The 14,353-nt window shown below is 37.8% G+C and overlaps 1 protein-coding gene across 1 annotated transcript; it reads left to right on the forward strand.

Moving 5' to 3' along the window:
• The first annotated feature begins 233 nt into the window (after positions 1–233).
• On the forward strand, positions 234–3,224 carry LOC108996990 (D-galacturonate reductase-like). The gene is made up of 4 exons (XM_018973064.2): positions 234–759; positions 1,990–2,233; positions 2,319–2,498; positions 2,748–3,224. Exons 1-4 carry the CDS (start codon positions 443–445, stop codon positions 2,958–2,960), a joined length of 954 nt encoding a protein of 317 aa, XP_018828609.1. The 5' UTR covers positions 234–442; the 3' UTR covers positions 2,961–3,224.
• The last annotated feature ends 11,129 nt before the right edge of the window (positions 3,225–14,353 follow it).

A 14,353-nucleotide genomic window follows, 5' to 3' on the forward strand; every position in this document is an offset into this window, starting at 1 on the left:
TTAACATCTAAACAGAATCTAAAACTACTATATGATAGTTTTTTATAAAATAATAATATGAAATGATATCACTATGAAATTTTTTTTGTAACAGTAATAATTTTTTTTTCAAGGAATACCTTTGATTTCTTGTATGCATATACTGTAAAACTTGGTTTGCTGTCTCGATTGAATAGTGATGCTAGTAGAATATTGCGTCACTATCTAGTCGTTGTCTTCATTTCGGTCAAGTGAAAACGCTTGAGTTGTGAGGTGTGGAGTCAGGAACACAAAGTCGTCCATATCAACAACATAGATTAAATATCATATTCATGTAGCAATGCCCTATTATTTGTCTATCTTTCGAAATATATAAATCGAGATAGAGGAAGTGGTTCGCATAGAGATCGACCAACTCGAGACTCGAGTGTAGTTTGGGATCTGGAAGTCAGGATCGGAAGAAATGACAACGTGTCCTGAGGTAACTCTGAGCTCCAAGAATGAGCTTAGGATGCCGGTTGTGGGCATGGGAACCTCATCGTATCCGCCGGCCGATCCAGAAACGGCAAAGACCGCAATCATAGAGGCAATAAAAGCAGGGTACCGACACTTTGACACCGCCTTTGTTTATGGGTCGGAGCAGCCTCTGGGCGAAGCAATTGCCGAAGCTCTTAGGCTCGGCCTCGTGAAGTCCAGGGACGAGCTCTTCATCACCACCAAGCTTTGGGCTGCCTCTGCCGAGCGTGATCTTGTCGTCCCGGCTATCAAGATGAGTCTTAGGTATCGTTACTTTTTGTCTTTCTTTACTCTTTTTTCTTGGTCATAATTACTGGGCCAGCTTTTCTTGGACGGTAATGGAGCATTAGCATGGCAAGTTCGGTCCCATGTATTTCAAATCCTAATGAAATGAGGCTTTACTTGGGTTACGCGTGTACCCAGGATATATGGATGGAGAGATGATTTTTTCATCACTAACTACCGAGCATTTTCAAGCACTTCTTTATTCTATTTTTTAAAATATATTATAAAAATTTATTTTTTGTATTTTAGATACTAATTTTTACAATATATTATATATAAATTTATTTATTTTTTCTTTATATTATTTAAATATTATACTTTTTAATTTTTTTATTTATTTCAAATATTATATTCTCTACACATTATATATTTCAAATATTTATTTGTACATCATATATTTTGATATTTATAATATTTTTTTATGTATAATGTAATATTTTAAATTATTTAAAAAAAGTGTAAAAAGATAAAAAAAAAAAAAAAATTACCTGCATTTATTATTAACAATATCAAAACTTTTATATGCATAAAAGTCGAAAGGACTATAAACAGAGTGCTAGAGAGTAGATAATAGATAAGAGAGTGGGCCTGTGCAAAAGTGGTAAAAAAGTTAAAATGAAAATAATATAAAAATGAAAGAAGATGAAATGAAAGAAAAATAATAAAAAAATTATTTATAGAAATGAACATTAACCTCTACATGTAGAGGATTTATTATAGCTGAATCTAAAATAGAAATAAAATAGATAATCTAGGACATTAACATTAGTCTATGCATATATATATATATATATACATATATAATGAAATGGACTTTTAGCCATATTTCTTTATATTTTAAAAAAAAATGTATTTTACAAAAGCCCATTGGGATTGCTATAAGCCAATAATAGGACAAGGATTCATGCAACATTTGTAAACTGTGGCTAACAATAAGAAGTTTTACTTACAGGTCCATAGAGAACACATTCTCCACACTCTTGATATTGTAGAGCTAGCTTTAGTTTACAAGAAAAGTTTAAAATCTAAATTTCTTGTAAATCATATTATATCATGTCTAACAATGTGGAAGATTACTGTATTCTTCGCACCAAATTGTGAGTAGAAATAATCTGATCTGCTCCAATAAATAGAGTAATATTTTTCCCCTGAAAGTTGAGCATCGGCCTTCTCAATATATAATGAATCCTTTATAAACCAACCATACAGGAATCTGAAATTGGACTACATTGATATGTACCTAATTCATTGGCCGTTGAGAGTGAGTCAAGAGGTGCGTAAGATGCCCATTGTTAAAGAACACGCATTTCCCTTAGATATAAAGTCAGTTTGGGAAGGCATGGAGGAATGTAAGAATCTGGGCCTCACAAGGGCCATTGGTGTCAGCAATTTCTCTTGTAAGAAGCTTGAGGAGCTGCTTTCTGTCGCCAAAATCCCTCCGGCTGTGAATCAAGTAATATTAATTAACTTGTCCAACTTTCAGATTTTGATTCCTAATGATCATAGGAATTCCAAACTCTAACGCATATCTTCTTCAGGTGGAGATGAACCCGCTTTGGCATCAGAAGAAATTGAGAGAGTTTTGCCAAGCCAATGATATACATATTACGGCTTACACTCCACTGGGTGCAAATGGGACGAAGTGGGGAGACAATAGGATTATAGACTGTGATGTCCTGAGAGACATTGCTAAGGCTAAAGGCAAAACTACTGCCCAGGTATACCTTTTTTTTTCCCCCCCTTTTATGAGTCCTTTTTAGAGATAGAACACATGATTTTTCACCAAGCAAAACAGTTTCTTTTTTTAATCTTGTTTCGATCAAATTACTTGAAGGACGGTTTACTAGATTTATGAGGAAAATCTTGTCTATTTGTTTATTTTTTCCAAAAAGGTTTTGGTAGTACTGTTCTTGCCAAGTAGTCTTCATTAATGATTTTCTTATATTGGTAAATGCATTGGCTTGCAGATATCTTTGAGATGGGTATATGAGCAGGGGGTGAGTTTTGTTGCAAAGAGCTTCAACAAGGAAAGGATGAAGGAGAACCTGCAGATCTTTGATTGGTGCTTGACTGAGGAGGATTCAAACAAAATCAACCAGCTTCCTCAGCACAAGGGTACTACTTTTGCCTCTATTTTGGGACCCCACGATCTCATACTGGAGCTTGATGCCGAGATATGATAGTACTACTCATCAACTAATAATTGAAGGACATGGGAGTGTTAGGATAGAAGGATCAACCAAGAACTAATTAATAATTATCATGGGTTCCCAGGTCATTCCATATATTCATATAAACTTTAGGTGATGTTTTGTACTTTCTTGTTTTGGTGGAAAAGATGTACTTTTTCTATGGATCCACCTAGATAAAAGAATAGTTCGTTGTTGAATAAAGGATATTATATTTTTTATCAGTCTAAAAATACAAAAGAATCGCAATATGTGTACAATTAAGGGCACATTTTTGTAATCACTGTGAGCTGCAAGAAAGGAGATTACTTGCCGAGAGCTGTGCACTCCCGTGATTGGTCAGGACGCTGTTTCTGGACATCCAGTGCCAATAAAAAAAATAAAAATTCATTACTTCAAACTCAACTACAAGAAAGCATCAACTGATACAATTTGGGCAATTGTCATCTGGACATGATTACCACCAAACTGCAATTCAATTCACATCTCTCGCGTCGCGTAAGAGCATGGGCTTGTTGCCTTATTTCCTTCCCTGCACTCATCGACCACATAATGAGATTGAAAAGTTTGAAGAGGGGTTTGATTTCTGTCACCGAAGGCCATTGTCGAGATAAGTTTGTTGAAGTGGAATTGATGGCTGCTCCCAGAGACATTGTAAATCCATGTTTCTGAAAATAGCAATGCTACACAACCTCCCAAACTTCCACACATCATATTTTTTTAAATTTTTAAATTTTTTAATATTTTTTTAAAATTTTGCTTTTTAAAATTTTTTTGAGTTTATTCTTTTTAAACTAATTCAATTCTTTTATTCATTATTCATATATTCAATATTTGATAAAAGAAAAAAATAATAAAAATTAAAAAGAATGTAGTGTGTAGAAATTGTGTGAATAACAGAGGTTGTATAGATTTTTCTTCTGGGAATCCATATTTCTGCTAATTTGTAGTCCTCCTAACGCTGCCAGAGTTTCTATATCTCGGACTTCATTCATTTCCTCTTGTATTCTGCTCATCACCGTGATTACTTGACCTTTGTCGTCCCTTAGTACTGATCTGTTTCAGTTTTGCATCTCTCTTTGTACAAGGCTTCATCTACACTGAGTTTAACTGTGCCCATAGGAGGTGCTCTTCATCTGAGAGCTGTGTCCTGCAACAACCCCATGGTTGAAGCCATGATGGCATTATAGCTCTTGACGCAGTCTATGCTTTGCTCTACTATTTGTTTCAGGACAGTTTCAGACTTATCATAAATCCACGTATTCAGATACTTCGATATTCCCCAGGCTAGAGTAAAGAAGAAAGCCACGAATTCCTTAATTGACTTTATCATTAATCAGCTTGCTAGGTTTCCAAAGCTCCAAGAATTCAAAGTATTGGTTATGTATGTGTTAAGTTTATCCTTCCAAGGTTGTTTCACTTGTGGGGAGGACCATAATATATGCTTGCAAATTGCAATCCTCTGTTTCACTTGACCTTGTTCCAAAGTTTCTGTGCATGCTCTCCAAGCAAAGAGGCTTATTATAACACTCCGCTCCCCACGGTTAAAAATAGTCAATTTTAAAATTTCTTGGGACTCGGTGTGCTATTACTAATCTTGACTTAAAAATATTTTCTTTGATTATAAAAGAAGTGCTAGATACAAAGATTCCTTATAATACAATCTTTATTTATTAAAAATACCAAAATCTTAAAAGAAGGTGCATGGAAGCATTTATTAAAATTTCTAGAAATCTGTGCTATAAAACATATTTGTACATAATTTAGGCCAATGTCACGTCTCCCTAAACCAAATCCCATTTTGTAGTTCTAGCTTCATAAATATTCTGACTTATGGTGGTTTAAAAGCATAAAACTAAACTAAAGGCGGTCAAAGACTCAATAACAAACCCATCATAATGGAAACATATTTAACATGGTTTTTTTCATAAAATATTTCATATTGAGAACTTAAAATCATGATCATTCATATGTATGCTTATGTCATACATAACTTGTCTTGAATTATCTGACTTATCTTACTAGCCCACACACTTAACCATGTGTGCAAGGTTGTGCACTGGCCCCACTTTCCACAGCCGCAAGTAGAGCCACTAATAGTATTATACCATATTATGGTGGACCACGCTTACGTCCATGACTTGCACATCCAACTATAAATCGCATTGGTACCATGCATCTAATGACCATCTTATGAACTGATCTAAGCTTATCTTACACTTGATCTTATAAAAACTTACGTGTCTTATGCAACATGAGATGCATAATACATACATAACTATAATATACGAGATGAAACATGATGAATGACGTGCTTGCAAATATCATGAAATGCGTGCATGGAGTTTCAAAGAATTGGTTTTAATAATATTAATAATACATAACTAGCTAACGTGTGTTAATCCTAATTTATGATCAAGATACTTACCTTGTAGTGTTGCTTCCTAAAATTTTCAACACAAAATCGATCAGTACGGTGCGATGGAGGGACGATAGTGGCTGTGAGTAGGAGGGAGGAAGAGACGATGGTGGCCTTGCCATGTTTCATGGTGGAGGAGATGAGGCTGCGACATGCTATAGAAAGAAGAAGAAGAAGAAGAAGAAGAAAAAAAAAAACCAACCTAGGCTTGAAGAGATAAGTGCACTTATAGTTCTTGGGACTCTATTTATAGGATTTTATACTATATGAGTGATGGTATGGGTTGAGTTTTAGAATTTTAAGGTGAAGAGGATTCTAGAATTGTAATCCTAGTGTGTTTGAAATTAAAAACATATTCTAATTATTCAATTAATGTAGGATTGAGAGTGACTGAGACTATGTAAGCAACTTCAATCAGTGTAAGAAACTTCAATCAGTGATGACTTTAAATTGAGATAAATTTTTAATAGCCAATCTTTAAATTCTAAAAGGAGTATAACTCATTTAATAAATAATAAATAAGATTTAATCTAGTTATTGAACCTAATTAAAAACTCATAATCAACCTCAAATTTATAGCTCGTGAGCTTATCCAATATGACCCATTAAATAGAATTTAGGCTCAATGACTATTTCGACTTTAGAATTATTGGGCCGGGTCATTGCACTTATCCTCTTTGGTATTTTTAGATTCCATAAACTAACCCTACACTTCATCTCTCCCATGCAAAAAGGGGCTTCCAATGCAAGTACGTCTTCCATTGGAAACCCCTTTTAAGTACCAAGTCGTGAAGGAAATGATTTTTGACTGCTATGATAAATTTATAAATGCCATGATTTTATGCATAAGGTTTATATTAATTGCATGGCGCATGCATGAAGATATTTTATGAAACACTGATTTTATGTGAAGATTAGTTGCATTAAAATATTTATGGAAAGCCATCATTTTATGTAAAGAGTAGTTATACATCAAAATATCTATGATTTTTATGTTAAGAAACATGTATCACAATATTCTATGCAAGATTATAATTTTATTTGAAATTTATGATATGATATGACTATATATGACAAGAAAGTATGCATATATAATTATGATGAAGTATAATTCTTAAGATACAATATCATAAGTTTAAAGAATACGAATGTTTACAAAGCTTTTGCTTCAAGTGTGGGGTGCTTTTTCACAAAGGAAGGAGCTGCACAAGGCAGAGAGTCGAGCAACAAGGCGATGAACAAGTTTCATACCAATTTGGCCCCTGGTTACGAGGGCAACCCAGAAACACAAACATCTTTGACAGGCGTAGGTATGGTGGTGGTGGAGGTGGGAACCACCGCAAGGATGAACAACAAGGAGACAGGGATCGGGTTGCACATGAAGAACCAAGGTGCAAGGGCAAAGCTCTCGAAGTGGAAGTTTTGGCGGGAAAGCAAGACACATCCCTAGCGGAAAATGAGGAAGAAAAGAAGCAAGGGGTCCAATCCCAACCACCAGCAGAGGAAACAATAGTAGGAGTTGATCCTGTCCAGGGTAGCTACCTTGGGAACCAGCTACAAGATCAGCTGGAAGATCAATCCTTTGAAGGCCTGTAGTCAAAACACGTGCATGTGTCATCTTTCGGGTCTGACACACCAAAAAAGGACCTCATGTGCAAAGAAGGAAATTGGAACCCCACCTTTGATCATGGAAAGTGGGAAAGTTCAAAAAGGAAGGGGGTGGCTCCTACTAGGAGGTTTGATGTCCCTAGGCAGCAGGTTCCTAGGCAGCAGGATTCGGGAAAAGTAAGGGAGTTATGCAAGTTGGCTAGCTCAAATGATCACGTGCAGCATGGTAGGGTTGACTTGGTAAGCACTGTCAGAAGGTGGAAAAGAAAGGCTCGGGAAAGAGACACTCATGAGGAAGGCAATGGTGATACCCCTCTGGTTGATACCCCTAACAGGACAGGCAGAGCTTTCTACCAGAGGGGATGCAAGAGGAGGAAGACACATAGCAACTTGGTCTCAAAAAAGAGTAAAGGACTTGATGACACAAATGAAGACCCATTGGTTCAGGCAGAGGCTGGTCTCCAGCCCTGCCAAAATTAATGAGTATTTTGGTGTGGAACTGCCGAGGGCTTGGGAACCCTCGGTCAGTTTGTGTCCTTAGGAATTTATCTAAGGAAAAGTGCCCCTTGTTAGTTTTCCTTGTGGAAACTAAAAGCAGAACAAAAAGAATGGAAGGGATTAGGAGAACTTTAATGATGGATGGTTGCTTTGCAGTTGATTGTGTGGGACTAAGTGGTGGTATTGCTCTCTTATGGAAAGATAAATGGAATGTCAAATTAATTAATTACACTAGATGGCATATCAGTGCACTGATTCAGGAAGATGATTGTGGACCAACATGGCAATTTACTGGTTTTTATGGTCACCCAGATACTGGAAAAAGGAAAGGTAGTTGGCAACTTTTGAAAATGATCAAACCCTCTAGGCCCATGGCCTGGCTGTGCTCTGGAGACTTCAATGAGATCCTTCACCAAAAGGAGAAAATGGGTGGAGCAAGCAGACCCTATAAACAAATTGAGGATTTTAGGCAAGCAGTTGAATTTTGTGGCCTTAATGACATTCACTCGCAGGGACTAAGCTTTACATGGTCTAACAATAGGGCTGGCAGGGAATTCACAAAGGAAAAGATTGATAGAGCAATGGGAAATAAGGAATGGAATGATATTTTCAAACATAGCTCGTGCACTGCTCTTGCAGCAGTTAAATCTGACCATTCACCACTCCTCATTGAAACATGCAGAACAAGTCACAAGAGAAGGAAAAGAAGAGTGTGCTTCAGATACGAGATGGCATGGGAGTTAAAGGAAGAATGCCATAAGGTAGTCAGTGAGGCATGGAGGAGGGACATTAGATCAAGTTATGAGGACAGTGACCTGAGAAAACAACTAGATACCTGTCAACAGGAGTTGCTGGCTTGGGAGCAGAAAACAAAGAAGCAGCAGAACTAGAACATCACACAGGGATTAAAAAGCATTGGGGATTTACAAGAATCTGGCTCAGGCAATCATATTGCTTGCATGAAAAAGGCCCAAGAGGATGTGGTGTCTGCTATGACAGAAAATGATTTGAAGTGGCGCCAAAGGGCAAAGCAACACTGGCTCAAACATGGAGACAGGAACACTCGTTACTTTCATATGCAGGCAAGTCAGAGAAGAAAGATCAATTTTATCAAAAGGGTTGAGGTCCCACTAGGGAGGACTGTAACTGAGCAAGCAGAGATTGGAGGTGTATTCACAGGTTTTTTCTCTTCCCTCTTTGCCTCTACACACCCCACTAATTTTGAAAACTGCCTATTTGCATTGGGATCCAAACTGGACTTAGAGATGCAGGCCTGGTTAATGACCCCCTTCACCAAAGAACATATTAAAGAAGCTATCTTTCAGATGAATCCACTAGGGTCCCCGGGCCCTGATGGATTCCCAGCTCAGTTCTACCAAAAGCATTGGGAGGTGGTGGGTGAGAAAGTGTGTAATTTTGCACTCAAAGTACTTAATCAAGGTGGTTCATTGAAGGAGGTCAATGATACTTTCATTACCCTCATTCCTAAGGTTAAAAACCCCAAGAGAGTTACTGATTTCAGGCCCATTAGTTTGTGTAATGTGATTTACAAAATTGTTTCCAGAACCATTGCCAACAGGCTGAAGGTTATTCTGCCTAAACTCATCTCTCTCAACCAAAGTGCCTTTGTTCCCGGGAGACTCATTTCTGATAACACACTGGTAGCTTATGAGATCTTACATTCCATGAACTCAAGAATGAAAGGTAAAAGAGGATTTATGGCTTTGAAACTAGATATGAGTAAGGCATATGATAGGGTGGAATGGCAATTTGTGGAAGCTATTATGATCAAGATGGGCTTCCCTCCCCAGTGGATTACTTTAATTCAGACCTGCCTCCAGTCCGTATCATATTCTATACTTGTAAATGGGGAGCCTCAAGAGTTCTTTTTGCCTTCAAGGGGTCTTAGGCAAGGGGACCCTTTATCCCCTTACCTTTTCATCCTTTGTGCAGAAGCCCTCACAGCACTCTTAAACCAAGCTGAAGCCTGTGGTGTCTTGACCCCTGTCCCTATTGGAAGAAGCCCAATATCAGTGAACCATCTCTTTTTTGCAGATGACAGCCTGCTCTTCTGCCAAGCTAAAGCTGAGGAACTCAGGCATGTGCTCAACATACTTGACATATATGAGAAGGCATCGGGACAGGTGATAAACAAAGACAAGTCCTCTATTTTCTTTAGTAGAAATACTGGCCAGGCAGTTCAACAACAAATTTTGGAGCTTACAGGGGTTAAATCATGTGGCACCTTTGATAAATACTTGGGACTTCCTGCTTTGGTGGGCAGAGCAAAGGTGGCATCCTTTCATACTCTTATTGATAGAACCTGGAGTCGAGTTTCCAACTGGAAAAACAAATTCCTCTCTGTAGCAGGCAAGGAAGTCCTCCTCAAAGCAGTTCTTCAAGCCATTCCCACCTATGTTATGGGTATGTTCCTGATACCAATCTCCATCACCAACAAGCTAAATCAATTACTCAGGAAATTCTGGTGGGGCTTCAATGAAGATAGTTCCAAAATTCAATGGGTAAATTGGAAGCAACTCAGTCATAGCAAAGAAATGGGAGGTCTTGGTTTTCGAGATCTGAGGAGTTTCAACCTTGCTTTACTCTCTAAGCAAGGGTGGAGAATTTTACAAAATCCAAACTCCTTGGTGGGCAGGATCCTAAAGCAGAAGTACTTCAGCAAGGAAGGGTTGTTAGAAGCTAAAGTGGGGTCAGGGCCATCCTTTGCCTGGCGAGGCATTCATGCAGGGCTAAGCTTGTTAAAAGAAGGCCTCATATGGAGGGTGGGGAATGGCCAACATGTTAACATATGGTCAGCTAAATGGTTACCCTTTTCACCTCCATATAAGATTCAGTCTATCCGAGAGGTGGATTGTTGGTGTGAAAAGGTTAGTGATCTGATTGACCCCCAAGTGCAGCAATGGAAGGAACCCCTCCTACAAGAGCTATTCACTCAACAAGAAATAACTGATATTAAATCAATACCGATTAGCATGAGGGGGAGAGAAGACAAATTAGTGTGGCAATTCACTACAAATGGGCTCTACACTGTAAAGAGTGGGTACCATCTCAGTAAAGTTTTGGAGTGTGCTCAGGAAGGGGAGACCTCAGGTAAAGAAAAAGAAAAACAGGCTTGGAAAACTATATGGAAGCTAAGAGTAACCCCTGCTACCAAGATGTTCCTATGGAGAGCATGTAATGAGGCATTACCTACTCTAGCAAACCTTAGAAGGAGGAAAGTGGTGGAACACATTTCATGCTTGACCTGCAAGCAGGAGGCAGAAACCTCTGGACATGTTCTGTGGGGATGCATTGCTGCTAAAGATGTGTGGGGTCAGGGAGTGAAAAAGGTGCAAAAGCTATCCGTGCAAAGTGATCTGATTTTTTATATATGGTCCAGACTCGTTGAGATACTCAGTTTAGAGGAACTAGAAGAAGTGGCAGCAACTATGAGGGGCATATGGACTAGAAGGAACAATACTCTTCTCGGAAAAGAATTCAAACACCCAAATGCCCTCCACCAACTGGCCAAAACAGAACTGGTTTTATATAGGGAAGCTCTTGCAGAGGACATAGGGGCCAAATTCACAACTAATGCTGGGTTTCCAAGGTGGTCAAAGCCTGAGGAGGGGTTATTTAAAGTCAATTGGGATGCTGCTGTAAATCAAAAGGACAGGAAAATTGGAATTGGAGTCCTCATCAGAGATCACCATGGCCTTTTTATTGGAAGTTTACAGGCTCACAGAAATCTCAAAGGATCTTCTTTTGATGCTGAGGCATACGGTATGCTCCTAGCTGCAGTTTTTTGCAAAGAGGTTGGCATTACACACTTTTGTCTGGAGGGTGATTCAAAGCAAGTGGTGGATTTATTGAAGAATTACACAAAGAATGGGAGTTTGGGTGGTTGCCTGGTAGAAGATGCAAGAGAGATTCTGAATTCATTTGCTTGTTGGTCAGTTACACATACAAACCGAGAAGCTAATATGGCAGCACATCATCTAGCAAAAACGGCTTTTGGTTGCTCAGAGGATACCTATGCTTTTGAAACATGCCCCTCGCATATCCTACATATAGTCACAAAAGAAATGTAGTAGTGTTTCTTTTAATGTTCCTGGAATTTAATGTATTTGACATCTTTGATTAATGAGATCAGTTCTTTCCTAAAAAAAAAATATATATATATCATAAGTTTAAAGGGCATATTGCATTGGCAGGATGTACACGTTCGTAGTGTATTCAATGTTGTCTTTCTTATGTTTGAATTCTCAGCCCATGACTACAAGCGAAATCGGAGTCTTTAAGATTTGCTAATCGTAACTCACGGGAGTCAACAGTGGGTATACCGGCCTATGACAAGTAAAAGATAAGTTAAGCCATTTCAAGCATGGGTTAGGTACATGATCATGTTATCTAGGTATTGAATTATGAGTATGCATGTTTTCCAAGAAATCCTATATTAATATTATAATTATTTTAATTTTAATATTATGTTTACTGGATGATGTGTTACTTATTGAGTATTCAATTAATTTTTGTATGTTTTTATATTGTAATCACCCTATGTGAGGATACTTATGAGGATGGAGCTGCAGGACAAGACTTAGTCCAGGGAGGCAAGGCAAAAGTCTAGGCAATTTATGACATACTCAATTTTATGATTCTCAGTTTAATATGTTATTTTGTAACTTTGTTAAGCACATGAGACTTGATTAATTTTAAATAACTGCTTTCGCAATCTCTATTTTAAATTTTAAGTATTTTAATAAAGAATGACTTTGCCCTTTTTTTTTTAAATGACATTATTTTTAACCATTAGGGGACGAGACTTACAATCCCAAAACTTATGTCTAACATTATTTATATTAGAACTATTTTTTTTATAAAACTAGATTGGAACTAGAAGCCAAATCAGATCTATTAGAAATGGTTGGGGGTCAAGGAGTATATATAGAAAAAGTTGTAACTTAGCAGCCTTATGGAAAACAAGGGCGTCCAAAGAGTCCATGCCGTGTCAAGCTACAAAATACCATGATGTATCATATCTAAGTTGCACACGGCACATGACCATCACTTCAAAAAGACAAAACGGTCATTCAATACTTGAGAACGTTTGATGGATGCCGGTGCTCGTGATGGATGCAGCCAGCCGCTTGGTGGTCACGATGGTCATCGATGGGTGGAAACCGGTGTTGCAACCTGCTAAAGCTACATGGGTGGCCATGATGGTCATTGAGGGGTGGTTGTTCGATGGCAATCAGAAGGTCGTGCGATGGTCGGGCTCGTGATGAGTGCTGCCTGGTGCTGGTCATTGGCTGGAGGTGTTCGTGAGGAAGAAGAAAAACAGTAAAAGGAGGGGGTCACGGGTATAGGCAAAAAAAAAAAAAGGGAAAAGAAAAAGATAGAGAGAGAAGAGGGGTGGTGGAACCGAAAGGTCAAGTTGAAGGCCTAGAATGGACATAACTGGGGCAATAGCTGGTCGAGAGGGGCGGGCGTTGTTATTGCTAGTGTCGTGCGTAGGAGGGTCTTCTGCGTAGTAGAGGCTGGTGTTCGTGCGAGCTAGGTGCGCATGCCGTTTGGGCTCGGGAAGCCTATGCTTGCGGTGGGCGCGTCGTCTGGGTTCATGCCGGTGCTCGTGGTGGGCGGCAGTAACAGAGAGGGGGACGGGCTAGGGAGAGAGAAGAGGTAGGAAGGAGAAGAAGAAGAAGTTAGTAAAAGGAAAAGAAAAAAGAAAAAAGAATAAAGATAGTAGAAGGGGGGCAGCGGCAAAGAATGAGATGAAACCCTAGTTTCTCTTAGTAGTTTTATGTGTTTTACATAGTTTTTAATGTGTTTTTATCCTTTTGTTTTTAGTAAAAATAATAAAGAAATAGTCTATTGGACTTGGTGTCCATAGCACTAGTGCTTCTCTTCCTTAGAAGAGTGACCGTTTAGTTCTGTTTTTACAGAGCGCTCTTCTCTATTATGAGAGATATAGAAGTTAAGATAATGTCCGCAACAAAAAAATTTGTGTGCGGGGGTGCTCAGAGCAGATGAGTAGTTTGACTTGTAGTTCAAGTTTTTCCTGTATTGATAAGTCACAATTGTAACTTCGGTTTCTTTAAATGAAATAAAATCTATTTCTATACAAAAAAAACAAAATACTTGAGAACGTTTGCCATGCTTTAGCATATTGCTACTGGGTACTGCTGGCATTCAAGAATTTCTACCGAAAAGTATAAAATGTAATTTTTTATTTTTTTTATTTTATAAACATTTTTTAAATCTCTTTAAATACCTTTTTTAAAGAAAAAATTCACAAACTCGGATGCAGCATTTTCCTATTGCTAATATAATAGGTATATTATCACTTTGATTTGTTGACATTCTATATGTGAAGAGGTATAGATGTTCCCTTGAGATAATTTAACCAAATAAATAAATCAAACCTAAACCTAATAATTCAATACATGAGGAATGCTAAATACAATTGTGGGTTGTACAAGCACTGCACAGTCATTTTGAAATAGAGTGGAGTCAATTATTAATTTTCTTTCATGTAAGTCTTGTATTTACTCACTTTTTTCAAATGAATTACATGGCGGTTATGCACTCCACGAATATAAATATTATTTTTCTTTTAGTAAAAAATTTAGTAAAACTAATAACATGAGATAATTTTGTTTTTGAGGTTAAATCGGGAGATCATGCTGGTCGACTGTCAAGCTCTTCCCACTGGTGTGCTAGTTCATTCCCTTTTTTTTTAAAAAAAAGTATTTCTTAAACATTTAAGAAAATACATAAATTCACTAATAGTAATTTTTTTAAACATTACTGTCATTTCAAGAAATATCTAATTATATATTTATATACATTGATGTAA

The sequence above is a fragment of the Juglans regia genome, chromosome 13 (assembly GCF_001411555.2).
Source record: "Juglans regia cultivar Chandler chromosome 13, Walnut 2.0, whole genome shotgun sequence".
Lineage (NCBI taxonomy): Eukaryota > Viridiplantae > Streptophyta > Magnoliopsida > Fagales > Juglandaceae > Juglans > Juglans regia.